This window comes from Nuphar pumila, chromosome 11 (assembly GCF_984573655.1).
Source record: "Nuphar pumila chromosome 11, dmNupPumi1.hap1.1, whole genome shotgun sequence".
NCBI lineage: Eukaryota > Viridiplantae > Streptophyta > Magnoliopsida > Nymphaeales > Nymphaeaceae > Nuphar > Nuphar pumila.
This window is the reverse complement of record NC_143259.1, coordinates 10,429,731-10,448,520: the sequence shown is the minus strand read 5'-3', so window position 1 is coordinate 10,448,520 and position 18,790 is coordinate 10,429,731. Positions and strand designations below refer to the sequence as shown.

General features: G+C 37.2%; 1 protein-coding gene across 2 annotated transcripts; it reads right to left on the bottom strand.

Annotated features, from left to right (window-relative positions):
- Nucleotides 1-9,510: 9,510 nt before the first annotated feature.
- On the bottom strand, nucleotides 9,511-17,249 carry LOC149821939 (peroxisomal membrane protein PMP22-like). 2 transcript variants are annotated; one of them, XM_089980710.1, is made up of 7 exons: nucleotides 17,030-17,249; nucleotides 15,059-15,157; nucleotides 12,449-12,550; nucleotides 12,157-12,232; nucleotides 11,331-11,401; nucleotides 11,148-11,233; nucleotides 9,511-9,706 (listed from the first exon to the last, which is right to left on the bottom strand). In XM_089980710.1, exons 1-7 carry the CDS (start codon nucleotides 17,099-17,101, stop codon nucleotides 9,655-9,657), a joined length of 558 nt encoding a protein of 185 aa, XP_089836836.1. In that variant the 5' UTR covers nucleotides 17,102-17,249; the 3' UTR covers nucleotides 9,511-9,654. The 2 variants fall into 2 exon arrangements, with proteins under 2 accessions (XP_089836836.1, XP_089836835.1); XM_089980709.1 differs by lacking the exon at nucleotides 9,511-9,706 and having other exon boundaries at nucleotides 10,270-11,233.
- Between the last annotated feature and the right edge of the window lie 1,541 nt (nucleotides 17,250-18,790).

Here is an 18,790-nt window from a genome sequence, read left to right as displayed (position 1 = left end):
ATGAAAATGCTTCATGTTAGGCTTTTTGTCTGTCCAGATTTCATATGGAGACTTGGTTACTTCTTTAGTTGGTACCTTGTTCAGTATATAAGCTACAGTTTTTAATGCCTCTCCGCAGAGGGGTTCTGGTAAGGTAGAATGGAAAATCATACTCCTTACCATATCATTTAAGGTCTTGTTTCGTTTCTCAACAACACCATTTATGCTAGAAGTGTCTGGCATGGTGTATTGAGGGACGATACTACATTCATCTAGGAATTTAGCAAAGGGCCCTAGATGTTGTTCACCTGATGATCCATCATATCTACCATAGTATTCACCACCATGGTTAGATCTGACGGCCTTAATCTTTTTGCCAAGTTGAGTTTCAACTTTAGCCTTAAATGATTTGAACACATCCAGGGATTAAGACTTTTCATGAATCAAAATATAGGTACCCATAATAAGAATAATCGTCTATGAATGTAATAAAATATTGTTGACTATTTAAAGAAGTCATAGAGAATGACCCATAAATATTTATACAAATTAGTTCTAAGACGTCTATTCTTCTTTCGGCACCTAATTTTCTTATGTTTGTTCGTTTCCCTTTTATACACTTAACACAAACCTGAAAGTCGGTGAAATCAAGATAATCAAGAATTTCACTTGTCACAAGCCTTTCAATTCTTTGTTTAGAAATATAACCTAAGTACTTGTGTCATAATAAAGTGAAATTCTCATTTGTTAATTTTTATTTTGTAATACGAGAACTAGAATGCAAGGTTTCAATATATGAGGCAACAATATTAAGTAAATATAGGTTATCAACCACAGATAAAGAACCGATCACAATAAGATTTGAATCAAAAAACAATTTAAATTGACTATTTCTAAATAAACAAGAATAACCAGATTTGTCTAATGAGAAAATAGAAACTAAATTATGTCTAAATGACTGTACAATATATGTTTCTTTCAAAGCTAAATAACTATCAGTCTTTAATAGCAACCTAAATGTCCTTATTGCCTCAACTTTAACTAATTTGTCATCTCCCACATAGATGAATCTTTCAGCATCAATTGACGTTTGGCAACGTAGGCAACCCTATATTGACATATTTATGTGAGTGGTAGCACCATAATCCATCCAACAAGTGTATTTGGGTACATAAGTTAAATTAAACTTAGAACAAACCAAAATACCTTTCTTTTCACGCCAAGCATGATATTTGGTATAATCCTTCTTTATGTGACCCTCCCCTTTGCAAAAGAAACAACTGAACTTTGGATCCTGATGTATCCTATGTTTCTTCTGCGATTGAGACAGCTTCCTTATTCTTATTCTTTTTCTTAAACTTGTTCTTAAAGGTTACTGCCAAGTGAACACTTTTTGTCTTTTCTTACTTCATCATTTCTTCTTCTTGCACACAATGAAAAATGAGTTCATTAAGAGTCCATTTATCCTTCTGGCAGTTATAACTTACCTTAAACTGACTGCATTGTACAGGAAGAGATATCAAAACTAAGTGCACGAGCAAGTCATCAGACAACTCTAACTTTAATGCATTTAGTTTTAAAGCAAGATGGAACATTTTCATAATGTACTCCCTAATGTTTCCTTTACCTTTATACCTCATTCAAACAAGATTCGAACAGAGAGTGTTTGTCGCAGTCTTTTCGTTTTTAGCAAAACACTTTTTGATTTTCTCAAGGAACTTCTTGGCATTAACCTCTTCAGACACAGTGCCCTTGAAGGTTTTCAGAATTTCACGTTTCATGATCATAAGACTCATGCAATTGGATCGATCTCACCGCTCATGGTTCCTTTTATTCTCAACAAAACTTCTATCTGTAAGAGTAGGTGGTTGATCATCTCGAAGTGCAAAATCCAGATTCATGCATCCGAGAATAATCATAACATCATCTTTTCAGTTTTTGAAGTTAGAATCATTCAAAATAGGGATCGAATTTATATTTGCAGATATTGTAGAAGCAGAGGTATTAACTGAATCAAGAACAAAACAAGCTCACAATTAACATACAAATTCATATACAATAACATAAACAAACATATTTAAATTTTGGTGAATTCCATCACAAGATACTCAGCACAACATTGACATTTAATCTTTGGACAGAAATGTCAACTTGTAAGTAGAATTTTCATCACAGTAATAAAACATAGACAATTAATCATGTCAAACTATGAGTATTTGACTCATTGTTCACATAAAAAACTTGATAATCATCCTATATTTATTACTGAAAAAATTATATATTTGGCATCGGCTAAATAGTAATCTTCCTTTGGGAAGATCATTATTCGCTTGAAACCTAAATATATAAACATCTCAATATTTCAAACAAGTTAATTTCCACAATAGAGGTTACTTTGGTAACATGTTTTAATCAACTCAATTAGAATATCAGACCCTTGTTTTGAAAATAATACCATAGTTTAAATATGTCAACACATGCATATGAACAAAAAGAAAACATGATCATAATTCATATAGGGTCAAAAAGTAACCGAAGTCGACCCTCTGAGAGGACCCAAAATGCATACTTAATGGCCCTAAATTCAATAATAAAAGTCCTTAAAAAAATATTATAAATTTCAAGGCACATGCAAGGGTCTGGCCCATGAGATCGTATCAAACTCATCGGCAGATCAAAACAGGCTTGACCCATGACAGATCAGATGCCAACACAACAACTGGGTATAGGGCATGGGCTAACGGGCCTGGTCTTACCAGGATCGACGTACAAACGCACCACCCAACCCGATTCAGTCCCCGCAACTTATTAGAGATCAAACTGGGTCAGTCGTTCCCCAAGGAAATCGAAGCCGGCCCGACCCCAACTAGAGGCTGAAACCGGCTTGAATTGCAAGTGGAGGCTGAACCCGACATGGCTAAGGTCGAACTGGTCCAAGGCTCGATCAACTGGAGGTCGAACTGGAACCAGGCCTAATGGTCGAATCCCTCAGCCGGCTGAATCGGTTGAATGTTGAACCGGCCCAAGTCACCAGATCGGCTGAAGCCCGATTCAGCCGTGTACAGCGATACACCCACTGAAAGTTGAGTTGCCCGGGTCACTGAATCGGCCCCCATTCGCGTAGCATCAGCTGAAAGCCAAGCCTGAACAACATCTTGACTACCGCCGACCCCAAAACGTCTGACGACAGCCGATCCATGCACTAAGTGCCACCAAAACTAATCCCTGCTATCGCCGACCACGAACCGCCGACCACGATGCCAGACTTTGCCTTGATTATCGCTGACTCACCTGGTCTGAATGGGTGTCCGTCGTTCGGCCATCTGAAAACAGGGAGAACCCTCAATCGTCCGGCGATCTGAGAACAAAGAAAACCCTCGACCGTCCAAAGATCTCAAAAGGGTTTACCCCTAGCCGACGACAATCTGACACAGACGATAAGGAGAACCGGATCCCCCCCGTCTGATGGTCTAAAAATACTACAAAAAAATGTCAATTAGCGACGGACATTTGCGACAAAAATAATTTGCCGCAATTTTGTGATGGATTAGCGAGAGAAAATTAGTCGTCCCTAAAATTAGAATTAGTTGTAGAATTTGCAATGAAAAAATTATGTCTCAAAATTCATCCCTAATTAGCGACGGCTTTGCGACGAAATGTAATCAAACTCAAACTCTGTCGTAACTTCGCGACGAATGAGCGGCAAAAAAATTTTGTCGCTACTTCGTTCTAATTCACGATGAATTTTGAGACAGAATTTTTTCATCGCTAAATCGTCGCTAATTTCTCCAGTAAAACCCTAATGTGAGCCCCTTTCTTTCCCTTTTTGTTTCATCCCTCGCACGTCGTCTGTCACCTCCTCCTTCCCTCACTCCTTCTCTCTCATCATCGTGTGCCACCGTCGATCACTGTCGTGTGCCATCGTCGCCTGTCACCTCCTTCTTCCCTCACTCCTCTCTCATCATTGTGTGCCACCGTCGACCACCGTCGTGTGCCATCGCCGCCTGTCGCCCGATTTCTCTCCATCACCTCCTCCTTATCTCACTCAATCTCTCTCGATGTCGTATGCCATTGCCGACCACCGCCGTGTGCCGACCTCCTCTTCTTCCTCCCCCTCCCTGAGTCCTCTCCTCACTTCCTTCCTTCCCAAACTGTAGGCCGCTGGAGCTACGCCATCGCTGACCTCCTCTTCTTCCTCCCCCTCCCTGAGTCCCGCCCAATCCGTCACAGGCCGACCATCGTCGCCGCCATCGCCGACCTCCGATCTCCTCTTTTCCTCCCCTATTTTCTTTTGTCCACCCTACACCACCGTTGTCGTTGAGACGCACTTCGTCTTCCTGACGAGTGTCGACCCGGAGGCCCTCTACTGTCGTGGTTCTCATCGGTCGGTACTGAATTCCCCATTGGTCCTTCTTTGTGTTTTTTTTTCTTTTGCTTTTTCTTTTCTGCCCTTGTTTGTGCGAGAATAGCAACGAGCGATCGTGTACCAGTCGAGCTCCATCCATCTCGCTGGGCCTCTGACCTGTATCTATCAATTGTGAAGGTCTTTTCAAGTGACGATAAGCTGGTCGTTGTGTGTGTGTGTAGTTGTAGCATTCTCTCCTTGTGAGAGGGACGAGTAGATCATTTGGTATTGTATTTTTTTGTATATTTGTGATTTATAAGTACGTAGCTGAGCTAATTGCATGATGCTTAGTGCTAAGCATCGCATGCGGCTAAAAATACAATGCAAAAAGAAATAAGAAAAAAATATAAAGGCAAAAGCAATGCAAATCGGGTAAATACCTGTGGTGAGTAAGTGATGCAAACGCATCACATGTTATTTATTTTCTTGGATGCAATACTTTCTTGTTCACACACCCACTTAGTTGTGGATATTTAGGACTACTTTGCTGGAGTTCGGAGATCATGCTGAGCATGATTTAAATGTATGAAAATAGAAGTGCTCTTATTTTTGTAGTTCGGAGTTCATGCTAGTCATAGTGGTAGTTAGCGAGATATTGGAGTGTGTTTACTGCAAGTACATATTTGACATTATTGTGATATGAATGATTGAATGTATTGCAATGTTTGACGTGATTGTATTCATGCTTGCATGAAGTTATTTTTGAATTAATTATGCCCTCCATGTGAAAGTGTATTATGAAAATATGTTGAAAGTGAATGTATCGTGTTTATGAATGTGATTTCATCTTTCTAAATATCTTTGTGATATATATATCTAATGATTTGATATATATATATATATATATATATATATATATATATATATATATATATATCAAATCATTATAAGCATGATTTCATCACTATGAAAGTTTTTTGACTGCCTTATAAGACATATAAGAATGATTTCATAACTATGAAAGTTTTTTGACTGCCTTATAACACATATATGCATGATTGAATTATTATAAAAGTTTTTTGATAACCTTAGAACACATATAAGAATAATGTCACCACTATGAAAGTTTTTTTACTGCCTTATAACACATATATGCATGATTGAATTACTATGAAAGTTTTTTAACAACCTTAGAACACATATAAGCATGATTTCATCACTATGAAAGTTTTTTGACCGCCTTAGAACACATATAAGCATGATTTCATTACTATGAAAGTTTTTTGACCGCCTTAGAACACATATAAGCATGATTTCATCACTATGAAAGTTTTTTGACTGCCTTAGAACACATATATGCATGATTGTGATACATAACACATTTATTTGACAACCTTATAAACCATATATGCATGCTTGAATCACTATGACATTTTTTTGACAACCTTAGAACACATATTTGCATGATTGAATCACTATAAATTTTTTTTGTCAGCCTTAGAACACATATCTGAATTATGTTAATGTTTTTCACTTTATTGCTAGTCTATGTGTCATTCAGCAATGTTACTTTGATTTCCTTAGATTAGGTGCATTGCATATAATTTATTTCATTATATTTTGTTTATCAATACTAACATTTCGATTCTCTTATAGGATGCTGGAGATTATCAACGTAGAAGAGCTGATGCAGGCATGGATGAAGGGGCAGATCGAGACAATGAAGAGGATGATGCTCCAAATCTTAGCGATAATTAGATTCATGTGTTGAATTTGTTGCACGTACTTGTTGTTTCAAACGAAACTCTTTGTATATATTCACTTGTAACTAATTAGTAGTTGACGAGGATTATAACAGGTTGTTAAATTTGTTTCACTTATAGCTTGTGCTAAATTTGTTTCACCTGCTTTGTTTATGCCTTTTTTATGTGTACTTTATTTTTTTTACACAAGTTATATAAATTGTATAACGAGAAATTTTTTCTCGATATTTATATTTCAAATAAAATTTTTTTTTTTAAATTTTGCGATGGATTAGCGACAGATATTTTTCGTCGCAAATGTAGCGACGAATTAGGGACGGATATTAATCTATCTCAAAAACTGAATCAGTCAATGTTTGCTACAAAATGTAATCTGTCACTAAGCCGTGGTTAATTGAGCGACAGAATTTAATGACAAAAATGTATCCATCATGAAATTTTAGCGACGGATATGTATCTGTCACAAAACCAAATCAGTCCTTATTTAACGACGGATCATGGCATTCGTTAATACATCGCGAATTAGCGACGGAAGTAGCGAAGATCAGTTATGTCGCTAATTAACGACCAGGAAATTGCGATGGATGCTATCCATCGTCAATCCATCGCTAAACGGATTTGTGACAGATTATCGACGGATAGTGTCTGTCGCTAATCCACAAATTTCTTGTTGTGAAAAAGAATAACCACTATATATGGTTTGAAGACCATAACTTAATTGCAATCACCTTATGGTCTATTTTCAATTCAACCCATCATAAAATTAAAAATTAACACATGAGGTTATTAACACATCACATAATAAAATCACTGTCATATGAGCTATCATATGGTCCAACCGTATCTGATCACTTTATATAGGCCTTAACTTTAGACAACATATAATGTGTGATTAAACATATGTAGGCTCACACGATTTATCTAACAATTTCTACATATGAAAAACTCATTTGGATTGGTCTTTGGTCCTAAAATATTGATCTAAACCCAATTGTGACCAAAAAATATTCTGACAGCACATATGAATATCCTATCTGAATGTACATATAGACTAGGGAAGCAAATGGGTCAAAGATATGACTCAGGTCCAACCCATATTTGACCCACATTTTCATTTTGAGATGATATATCTGAATCTGGTTCAGACATACAACAAATATACTTGGGTCTATGCATATCTAAATCAGAATCAGATAGCACTATATGGCCAAGTCCAGGACAGAATAAGGACTGCTCTGACTTGTGATCTTTTCCACTTTAGAATCAGTACCTCTTTTTGCAAGGTTCAGTACTAGTACTACAGAATCCCACTTTTTCGCTGGATTCAGCACCCAATATGAGATCTAAGTTGGATCTGGATCCAGAGCCAAACTCACTCTTGAACATTCAGATCTAGTGTGATATCTGACCCATTTCTATTGCTAATTGGGACACGGTTTAAGGATCTGAATCCAGCAATGGCATGTTGGATTCGGATTAGGTATCTGACTATATGCATATCCAGCCACCAGCAAGGGGGTCATGGAGTCAATGAGCCAGATGAGCCGACTGCCTTTCGGCTCGGCTCACGATGCCGCCAACACCGGGGTGTCAAAACCCCAACTTACCTGGATGCCGATATCCACGTGGCACCCATAATTCCTATTTGCACTCGCATCGTAACGCTTGCCACGTCATCAACAATTCAATCGAGGCACCCATAAGAGAGAATAAAAAAAAATAGAGATATGGAATAAAAGAACGTAAAACGGTAAAAAAGAATATCTTAGTGTGGAAGGAACAGGCGAGTCGGTCACCGGGCAGAAACTGGTACAACGGCCATGGATTTTGGCCAGAAATGTACGGCATGGAGTTTTTGGTCGCCGGAGAGGTAAAATGGGGCGGTCAGAGAGAGAGTACGAGTGAGGTTAGGTGAAAGAGCATTCAGTAACTAATGCCCACGTCCTCTGACTAAATAACGGAACATCCACCGTTTGATTGTCCGCAGGTATAGCCGCACGTGCTCAGTGAAATGGCCAAAATAAACCCCAAGACCCAACCCAGATATTTTAGATGAGGAAATGGGTTAGGGTTCGAGTACGAGTAAGGGGTCCAGGGATACAAACGGATCGGATTTGGCTTGACATTGGAACTCTCTAGATCCAGCCTCGTCAGATCTGGGAGCAAGCAATAATAGGCTCGGACTCGAAGTCGAAGGCATACAGAGGGACCTTTTTCCTGAGCCGAATCCAATGGTTATGGATGACATTTTCATCATTTAATGTGTTAGGTCTACATTGGAATTGGAATTGGATTTGGGTTTGGAAAACCCATATCTGCTACATTATTTATCTGATTTGATTGTGTTAGGTGGTTATCGTGTTTGGCCGGATGGATTTAATCAGGGCTGGAAAATGGACGGACCTTTATCCTTCAAATTTTGGCTTTTTTAAGTCCTGTGTACGAGCCCAAGCCCAAGCCCGAGCGCTGAGAAAGAGCCTACCTCGCCACGAGTGCAAGATAAGTTTGACTGTTGACATTGGATTCAATGTGATTGCACACTTTCAAGTGTGCTGCCACACCTGATCACCCACCATCTGCTGTTGGGTCTACAGCTGACAAGCTGTATCTCAAAGATGATGGGTGATCAGGTGCAGCAGCACAAGACTCATGCCAGTGGCTTATATGCCATGTTCATCTTTGATGGTGCACGTGGGCCCAGAATGCTGCATTCTTGTCAAGCATTAGGATAGAACGCAGACTGATATCCCTGGTCATGTACAATCAAAGGGGTCTCATGAGAAAAATTTCTACATCACCCGGCCAGACGCCATGCCCAAAGCCAATTAACAGCCTTAACTAGGCATGCACAATGAACTAAGCCGGCCTGAACCTGGTTAAGCTTGTCCGACCATTTAAATGAGCTGAGCTTAGAATGAGCTTACGAACCGGGCTGAGCTTGGCTCGATAATCGGCACGAGCCAAGCCTGAACACAGTGGTTCAGGCTCAATTCGAGCTTGAGCTGAGCCTACACATTAACCTTTTTAGATGAGCCGAGCTTGTACCAAACCTACTCACTAAAAAATAGACTAGGATTTTTCTGTATCGGTATCTGCCCCGAATCGTTTGGCCACCGATTCAGCTGTAGCCAATAGTTCTGTATCGGCCCAAAACTAATAAAAAAAATTTATTATGTATCAATCATAATGTGACACGTGTTAAAACCATTAAAATAATTTTAAAATACTATTAAAAACTATTTTTTGGTATTTTGTTATATTTATTAAAAAATAGCAGGTTCAGGTTTGCAGCTTATCGATTTTCTGCCGATACTGATAACATTAGACCATCAGACAACATCTTATCATGCAGTATCCAGTCTTTAAGATGAGCGTTTGATCTACCAGTGGAAGAACAGCCGCAATAATGACCTGTATCACAGGCTTCACACGAAGGCTTGCCCAAAACTCACCCCACCAATATTCAATCTGTCAGAGCAAGAGTTACCTTAAGTATTTTGAGTGGAAGACCGAGTGAGTAGATGAGACCGCCCAAACTTTCTCAGCTTCCTATGCAACTGTTCTTTGTCATGCTTGCTTGATGACCAGAGTCCTGGCACGCAGGTTTAGATATATTCCCCTGAAAATACATCACCAACATAAATGTTAGAGATGAACATGCAATTATCATATAAAAGATCAATATTATTGCATGATCCCTATGTTCAGTTCATAACGTGCATGCGTTAATAGATTCTTCAGGAACGTCTCAAACTCCCTCAACTCCATTAAGGGTTTCATCCAAGATGACGTCCAGTCTGCAGTTCGGGTTATTTGGCCTGATTCTGATATTTTTTGGAAAGACGATTGTCGGGTAGGACGATAGGACTTCTTGGGAAAGAAGGTTTCTGATTTCTGTGTATGGTGGCAAACACAACATACTATAGGGAGCGATGACATCTCATCGTCTTTCTCTCCCATTTTGTATTGCTCGTTTCTTCTAAAAAAGCAAAAAAAAAAGTCCATATATAAGCCTCTTATGTACAGAATTAGATTTCTTTTATGTATTTCATGATGATTCTGTGCACGATCCCAATTGGGGTGGTGAGTCTCAACGTTGGAGACATGATAGTGACCAAAAATACTGAGAACCTCATTGTAGGACCATCTTTTCACAAGTTTGGTCCTTGGGAAACATCATTCTAGAGGGGGGCTACAAAGAAACCCTCTTAAGGTAAGGCAATCTCTTTAAACGGTTGTGAGGTTGTAGCATGAAAGACAAATTTGGTCAGTACAATAAATGCATAAAAAAGATATGTCAAGGTGAAACTCAAGGTTGTATCCTATATCAAGGTCTGAAGCTGTCACAGTTTTGACCCGTAGATATGTCTGAATAGATGGGAAAACCAGATCAAGTCTTAGCTGACCCTGTCCGAGCAAGGGCAAGGGCAAGTAATTCATTGAATCAATTCTTCACTAGATCAGCCAAATTCTCTTGTTTGCAATATTCTCCCACTCATATTCTTTCCAGATTGAGACATGTATCAGACAAGTCTGCATAAGTCACCTGAGTCAACCAGGGCCGAGTCTCAACTTTTTACCGAGCAACCAAGCTTGGATAAATCTCCACAGCTCCACTGAAGTCTGACTCGGCAAATGCCGAGCCTTGATAGGGTATTCAAGCTACCAGAGAAACTGAATTGATCGCAATTTTGGCAGCCTTCCCAGATCCTACTCTTTCTGAATGACTGAAAATATGCTTAAACTAAAGTCTTCCTATTATTTCTCTTGCCTGGATAATTTCTAGGTCTGAATGGATAATCTACTGGTTCTTAACACTGCAAATTGCCAACTTTGCCTGTGAGAAGGAAAAAATTTGGCTGCCAACTTGCAAATCGGTCTGCCATCTTTTGGGAAAAAAGCTGGACAAATTTGTCACAACCTGCGCCCTGTTCATCTTTAAAATGGTCTTGGACTCTGTTATCTGACAGAATACCCACATAATGCAGTGGCCGTGTGTGCATTTATGAGAAAAGATCTGTGAGAAAGAAGGTGGAACACAAGATAAGAAGGGAACATACCAGCAGGATGCAACAAAGCTATGGAAGAGGACTCTGAACTGCAAAGGCATATACTGATAGTTTACCCAACCCACTATAGGCCAAAACTGCATATCATTCATTGGACAATCTTAAAAATCAACGATAATTCAATAGCGTCTGTGTTCAGAAAAAAGAATGCAAGACATTATCCTGTTTGCATACCCTCCATGCAGTCAATTGTACAGAAGGATAGTCTCCTTTAACTTTATTCTTCACCAAACTCCACGGTCTTCCTATGTTGCCAAAACAGAACAACTGAGCACAATCAGATCGTTAACATAAGATCTAGAAATCTTGGATAGTTTTCTAAAATCATATTACCCTCCAGCAGAAATCGAACTTGAAAGGAAAAGTCACGAGCAGATGAAACTCTAAGCCACTAAAATTGCCAATTGATTGTAATGATGAGAGGCGTCAAACAGGCTTAGCATGCATACTTGATTTAACCAGATGTTGAAGATGTGTATTTGAACAATTTACCCAATTTCGGTCTCAAAAAATAAATATTATCCCCAGAGCAAGAGCACGTGCTTCATTTATCTCAGTTCAAGAAATTTACAAATACTTGTTTGTAAGAAGCTGCAACTTGAAAAAAACTTAGACGAAGCTATGCCTAACTAATTTCATCCATGAAAATTTTGCAATATACAAGGATTCTAAGATGTTACAACTTTACGTTCCAGAGATCAATTTTCATGTCTTCACAGGGTTTGGCATAAAGGTTTTAGGATCTGTTTCTCAATTTCCAACCAGAAAAAAAAAAACCATGATGGCCAACCAAAACAGATCAAGATACAATCTATTGATTGTCATGGAAAGTTTAAAAATAGGACTGCTGTATAATTCATATTGGCAATGCAAGAAGCCATTTCCTTGTCTCATAATTGATTAGATGAGATCAGAGGAACACCAACCAAACAATGAATTGCATGCTCATTACTGTGAGTCTCTTTTGTAAACTGTTAGAACAATTAAAGCTACATCTCACCTTCAACGACCAAACCATAGTACATCATGAAGACAAAGTTGTTCCAAGGTGAAGAAGTTAACTGTTCCAATATCACCTAAAAAAGAGAAAAACTGCAAGCGTCATATTGAGAAAACTGAATGTATGAATACAACATCCAAACATTGAATGACTGTTATGCACATTTTCCCATGCTGATATAAACAACTAAAAAACCAAAGGAACTATCATAAAAATAGATAAGGGGAAAAAATATAATTAATAGGATTTAAGAATAATACTAACCTATTGCACAAGTGTATGACTTCCTTACCTTCTTAAGCACTGTTTTACTGTCTTTCTTCCCTTTGAAAATGGCATCCATCAGCTTGTGCAAAAAGTGCCCAAAAGGCCCTCCATATGCAAAGCCATAGAGCTGAGATTTCAGAAAGAAAGCTATGATTAAAAATATAACATAATGTGACTAAATGTGTTAAAGGTAGTGCATATGGTTGGCCAATCCAAATATACAACCAAGTAGCAATATATTCAACTCCATTAGAAATGGATAAGTCATGCTCACCATCTACATGGTTGTGCCCATAATGAATCAGGCATATGGTCAAGAAAATAGCACATCATCCAAAATGAGATATGTGGTGAGACATGGTACCACTGACCTAAGTGCTTTTGAAATGGACCACAACAAGATAGCGTTTAGCTGAGCTTAATGCAAGTTTTATGATGAAAAAAATATCAAAACTCTTCGAAAAGCTTGGCACTTTGGCGTTTGCCGTAACCTTCAGTTGCTGTTAGTTGCCATTCTGATCTTTTGTTGCTCGAGAAGTCCAGTTCGGAAATTTTTCAAAAGCTTTGCAAAGTATTAGTGATTATAGTAAATCCTAAAGACAATCTTGGTGCCGTTAATAGGCTTTTTATTTTTTGTTGATTTTTCATTTTAACTTCAATCCACAAGGCTACATCAGTCATTAACCATAGAAAAAAAACATGTCTCTCATTTTCAGATTGATTCCAAAACTTTGATCGATGTGTTAAAAGGAAACTTTTATTTTGTCACATTATACAATTACTAATATCCCCCAAATTTTCTCATTTATATTGTATTTTCATCCATTTTGTCTAGACATACATTGCACACATCATCCAAGCAACCTAAAGCACTGAACCAGTGAAGAGACAGTAGTAGAAGAATAGACAAGATTAAATTCAAACTGGAAAAAGGTGGATTCTTCTCCATAACTCTTACCTTCTTTCTTATGCAAATCATGTTTTTTTGCATGGGTATATATATATATATATATATATATATATATATACATGATTTGTGCTAAATATGGCACGGTGCTAAATGAAACATTTTATTGGATTTTCAGTATTTTTTTCGAAATTCTAAGGGCACAGATGTGTTCAGCATGAATGATTTACTAGAAATCGACACCTGGATCATGCATTTTGGATGAAAAAATGGTATTTGGAGCCTCAAAATTTTATGAAAATTATAGGCCGTTGATTTTTGAAACCTTATAAAAACCTATCCATGCATCGGAATCAAATCCTCTAAGAACTGATTCCTATAAAAACAAGCATATAGATTGGATCTGATCTGTATGGTCAGAATTTCAAAAAAACACAGAAATCCGATAAAATGTTTCATTTAACACCATGTCATATTTAGCATATATACATAAAGATAGAGAGAGACATGCATGCATGCACACATCAACTTTCCTTGCATAAAAAAGTGATGTGCAGCTGATAAACGGGCAATTGAATCAAGGCAGGTTGGATAAATCATTGAATTTACTAACCTGGATATTCTAGTTTAGTAGTTTTACATTCTATTGTTTACATCTATCATCTATAAAATGGTAGTTAAGCACAGTCATGTTCTTTTATTTGCATCTGCCCTCATACTCCACGTGCTTGAATTCACTCTTTCCCTTTCAGTTTCAGCTAGGAGTTCCAATACTGGCTGTGCAATTAATAACAAAAGAAAGAAAAGATTCACTCTTTCCCTTTCAGCTAGGAGTTCCAATCCTGATTGTGCAATTAATAAACAAAAGAAAGAAAAAGAATATATCACTATAGCAGGGCTTAGATAGCCCAACTGGTTAAAGAAACTGTTTTCTCCAAACTTGTGCAAAATAAAAGTATTGTTTTTCATAGCTTCCCATTTCAAAAAAATGCAGAGGCACCATTCCTGTTTCCCTTGTATGAGAAGCAATATTCCAATAGCCAGGTTAATTCAATAACATATAACAGAGTATTTACAAGCATAAACAACCTTACAAACACCATGTACCATATGCACACAATGAGATGTTCTGTGAAACTTTGTGTCATTCTACAAGCTTTGCCTGAAGCAATCAAATTGCATAGACGAAGGTAGTCTGGATTGGTCCTCAATAATATCAGCAAGAGTTTTTCATGAAAGAATTTAAAAATAAATGATTTTTTTGAGTAGCATCTCAGAAGAATCTCAGGGGCTAGTTAAAAGTAGAAAGAAAAAAGAAATAGAAAAGTCGAAAGCATTTTTGAGAAAATAAAAAATTTCAAGAAAATATATGATAAAATTGCAATATTAGTATGATAATCTGATTTGGATTTTTTAAATTTATCCTGATATTTTGATTATTTTTTAAAATGGAAAACAATAAGTTAAAATAAATGTTTGTCATTGTATGTGAGCATTAGACATGCACATGCACATGCATAGAGAGGAATGCTTGGAAGCAAAAAAGAAATAAAAGGGAAAAAAGAAACTGTAGGCTCAAGACAACCAGTCCTATCATATAAAGCATAATGTTGGACCCAGAAACCTCTGCTTAGTAAAACAGAAGGATATAGATTTCCAGAAAAAAATCATCGTATATATCATCATCTTGCATAACAATAAATCTTTGTAATAAATCACAAAGCATACCATTATAAGAAGCAACCTCCGCAGCTGAATCTTTTGAATTCCAGAAATCTTTTGTGCTATAGCATCACTGAATCCAGCCAAAATACCAGCCGTCACCGCCTATAAAAATACAAAGAAAAGATTACGTATACCAGGAAGTTGATATTACATATTTAACCAGAAAAAATCATCATATAACCGCATCCCCAACATATATTGCATGTGTACAAAGTAACCATGGTGTGACATCACCCAGTGAGTGGAATGCCATCCACAGCACGTACTCTGAGCACAAATTCATGCAAAATCTTGTAGAAGGAAATTCATTTAATCGTTTACTCTCATCAAAGATTCACCTTTTATCATATCCACATATTTTTTACAATTTTTTCATAGACAGTCCTATGAGCTTAATATCATATCTGTTCTTATCAGTTTGGCGTCTTTTCTGCACATAAAAATCCCAATAATCCAAATACCTGAGATATGTTTTAATAGTGATAACAATTACAATCATAAAAAGACCTCATTTCTTTCAGAAAAAAGCATCATATAAAAAGTCTTCTGCTTAGTAAAACACGAGGATATAGATTTCCAAAGAAATTCATCATATAACCACATACCCAACATATATTCTATATCTACAAAGTAACCATGCTGTGACATCACTCAGTGAATGGACTGTCATCCACAGCACATACACTCCTAAATTCATGCAAAATCTTGCAGAAGGAAATCCATATAATCTTTTACTCTCATCAAAGACTAACTTTTTATCATATCTGCATGTTTTTACAAATTTTTTGACAATTATACGAGCTTAATATCGTATCTGTCTTATTAGTTTGACTGGCATCATATCTGCATACAAAAATCCGTTTCCACAATAATCCAAATATGTAAAATAAGTTTTTAACTTTTAATAATTATATATGATTAGAATCGTAAAAAGTCCTCTTTCTGTCAGAAAACAGAACAAAGTAAAAATACTTTTAGCAAATGAGGTTCCTGTCTGAAATAAGGAAAATGCAGCTATAACTAGTGGTTTTGACTTCTGTTTCATAGAAAATCATAGATATTAGATCCTCTGATGTCCCTATTTGATCTTTTATGCCTGTCCATTAATGATCGATTGCAATAATAGACTATAACAGTGATACTTTCAGGGTGGGAAACAGGGATTGGCCAAAAAATGGAGACGAGCTGGCCTCTATCCCTGCCGAGACCTAATACGATTTTTTTGTTTACAAAAAATCCTTAAAAGTTAAAAATTGAGATAGAAAATAAAACAAAAACTAGCAACGATCATTTTCTGTTATCCTTTTTTTTTTAAGAATTTCTATTTTCCTATTTCATTTTGACTCATTTTTTGTTATCCACAATGATCCGAATAAATAGATGATAAATAGTGGGAAATTTTTTTGCATGATCAGAACAAATATGAGATTGCAAAGAAATGTGCTGGAAACCAGTCAGGATTAACTTTCCGCTTGAGTGGATAAAAATCGGACTTCTTCACGTAATTAGAACCGTCCACATCATAAAAGAAACAAACAAAGCCGCAGCTAACTTTATTTCGCTTTATTAGTCCAGTTTCCACTTTCTCGAATGATCGAGGAAAAAGGAAAGGGCTATAGTGGCGAGCTTTTAAGAGTAAACTAAGAAAACACAGAATTGCGAGAAAAAACAGCAGAATCCAGAGCATGAGTATCCATCTGCTCTCGAAAGTACCTACAGTAATCCTTTCTATGTAATCTCAATCATTTCCATAAGTAAGAGATAAACTAGGAAAACTATGACCAAATAAGGCCATTTTGCAGTGATCCAACTCGATTTCGGTCGATTTTTCAACTTCCTGAGCGATCGGAGAGTGTACGAAGAATAAAATCGCCATAATCGCGAGAAAACAGAGAGAGAGAGGGAGAGGGAGATTGAACGAAATATAGATCAAATTGCAGCAAGAATCGGAGGAAATCGCGGTCAAGACCTGACCTTCGTTCTGAGAGGATGCGCCTGCAACTGGATCAAGTATTTCCTCCATGTTTCCTTCGCGATCTCAGACATCTCCCTCTCTCCCTAGGGTTTTCCAAAGGGTAATTTCGGAATTAGAGGAGCGGGAGAAGGGAAAGAAGGAGGAAAGAGTACGGAGGAGAGACTCCACGGCTCGGCGGGAGAAGACGGAGACTTTTACTTCCGCTCTTACCGGCAACCCCACTGTCGGTATTTAAAAAGGTCACGTAAATTACCAAATTCTCCTCTTATTGTTTGCTTTATTTACTTAAATAGTACTCAGCCACATTGGTTGACCTGAACTCCAGTTTGGAGTTTGGACTCGGGTTTCGGATGTATGATACCGGTTTTGGTTCTAAACTCAGTTTGGACTTTGGATTCAGTTATAGTAAAGCATAAAACAACAAGAACATGCACAAAAGCATGAAATGCTACAATATATTAGACATAAGAAAAGCTTGAACTTTTAAGCTTAAAACAACAAAGAAGGAGAGCCCTTATTTATAGGAGATTACATTGGAAACCTAGGAGGGGCTCCAATGTAATCGTTGGAGCCCCTCTAACAATCACAAATGTGACTGTTGGAGGGGTCCAACGTCTACATTAGGCTCCCCAAGGTGAAATAAAATAAAAAAAAGAATAAAATAAAATAAAATAAATTGTAATCATATTTCAAATAGAATATGCATAAAATATGAAATTATAGAAATACCATTTTTGGGTATTATATGCTATATATATATACATATATATATATATATACAACAAAATTAGGATTACATTTTAACACCCTCCCCCCCCCCAAACTTACGGTGTGATGACTGCAAGTGTGCCAAGAAGGAAATGAAATCTAGGCGAACAAAGTGTCTTAGTGAAGAAGTCAGCCAGTTGGTACTCAGACGTCACGTACAGGAGATCAATAACCTTTTTCAAGTATTCTTCCCTGACATAGTGGCAGTCTATCTCGATATGCTTCGTGCGCTCATGAAAAGTGTGATTCTTGGCAATATATATTGCATTTTTATTGTCGCAACATAACTTTGTTGGCTCTTTAATACAAACTCTCATATCTTCTAGAAGACGTTGAATGCATACAATTCTTATGGTTGTATATGTCATGGCTCTATATTCAGCTTCAGTGGAAGATAGAGAAACTTTTTGTTGCTTTTCATACTTCCAAAAGACCAATGATTCTCCTAAAAAGACACAAAAACTAGTGGTTGAGTGACGATTATTAGGGTCACCTCCCCAATCAGAGTCAGTATAAGCAATTAAATTTAACTCTGAAAATGAGGACAAAAATACTTTCTTATTTGCAGTTCCCTTTAAGTATCTGATGATGCGAAGAACTGCACTCATGTGAACCGATGTAGGGGCATGTTGGAACTGACTCGGAATGTGGATCACATGTGATATATTGGATCTGGTGATGCTAAGATACATTAGTGAGCCTACCAGTTGCTTGTAAGGAGTAGGATCTGTCAGAGAAATCTTGTCATCCATCTTCATTTTTTAGCCTACTATTTCAAGAGTTTCACAACTTTTGTCATCTGAGATTCTTGATCTATCAATAATCTCACAAGCAAGTTTAGTTTGAGATAAAAAATAATCACGTTGAGAGTAAGCAACCTCAATTCTCAAGAAATATGTCAGAAAACCTAGGTCTGGCATTTCAAAGTTTGAAGTCAATACGGATTTAATGTTCTTGACTCCTTTGACATCATCACCTGTTATTAACATGTC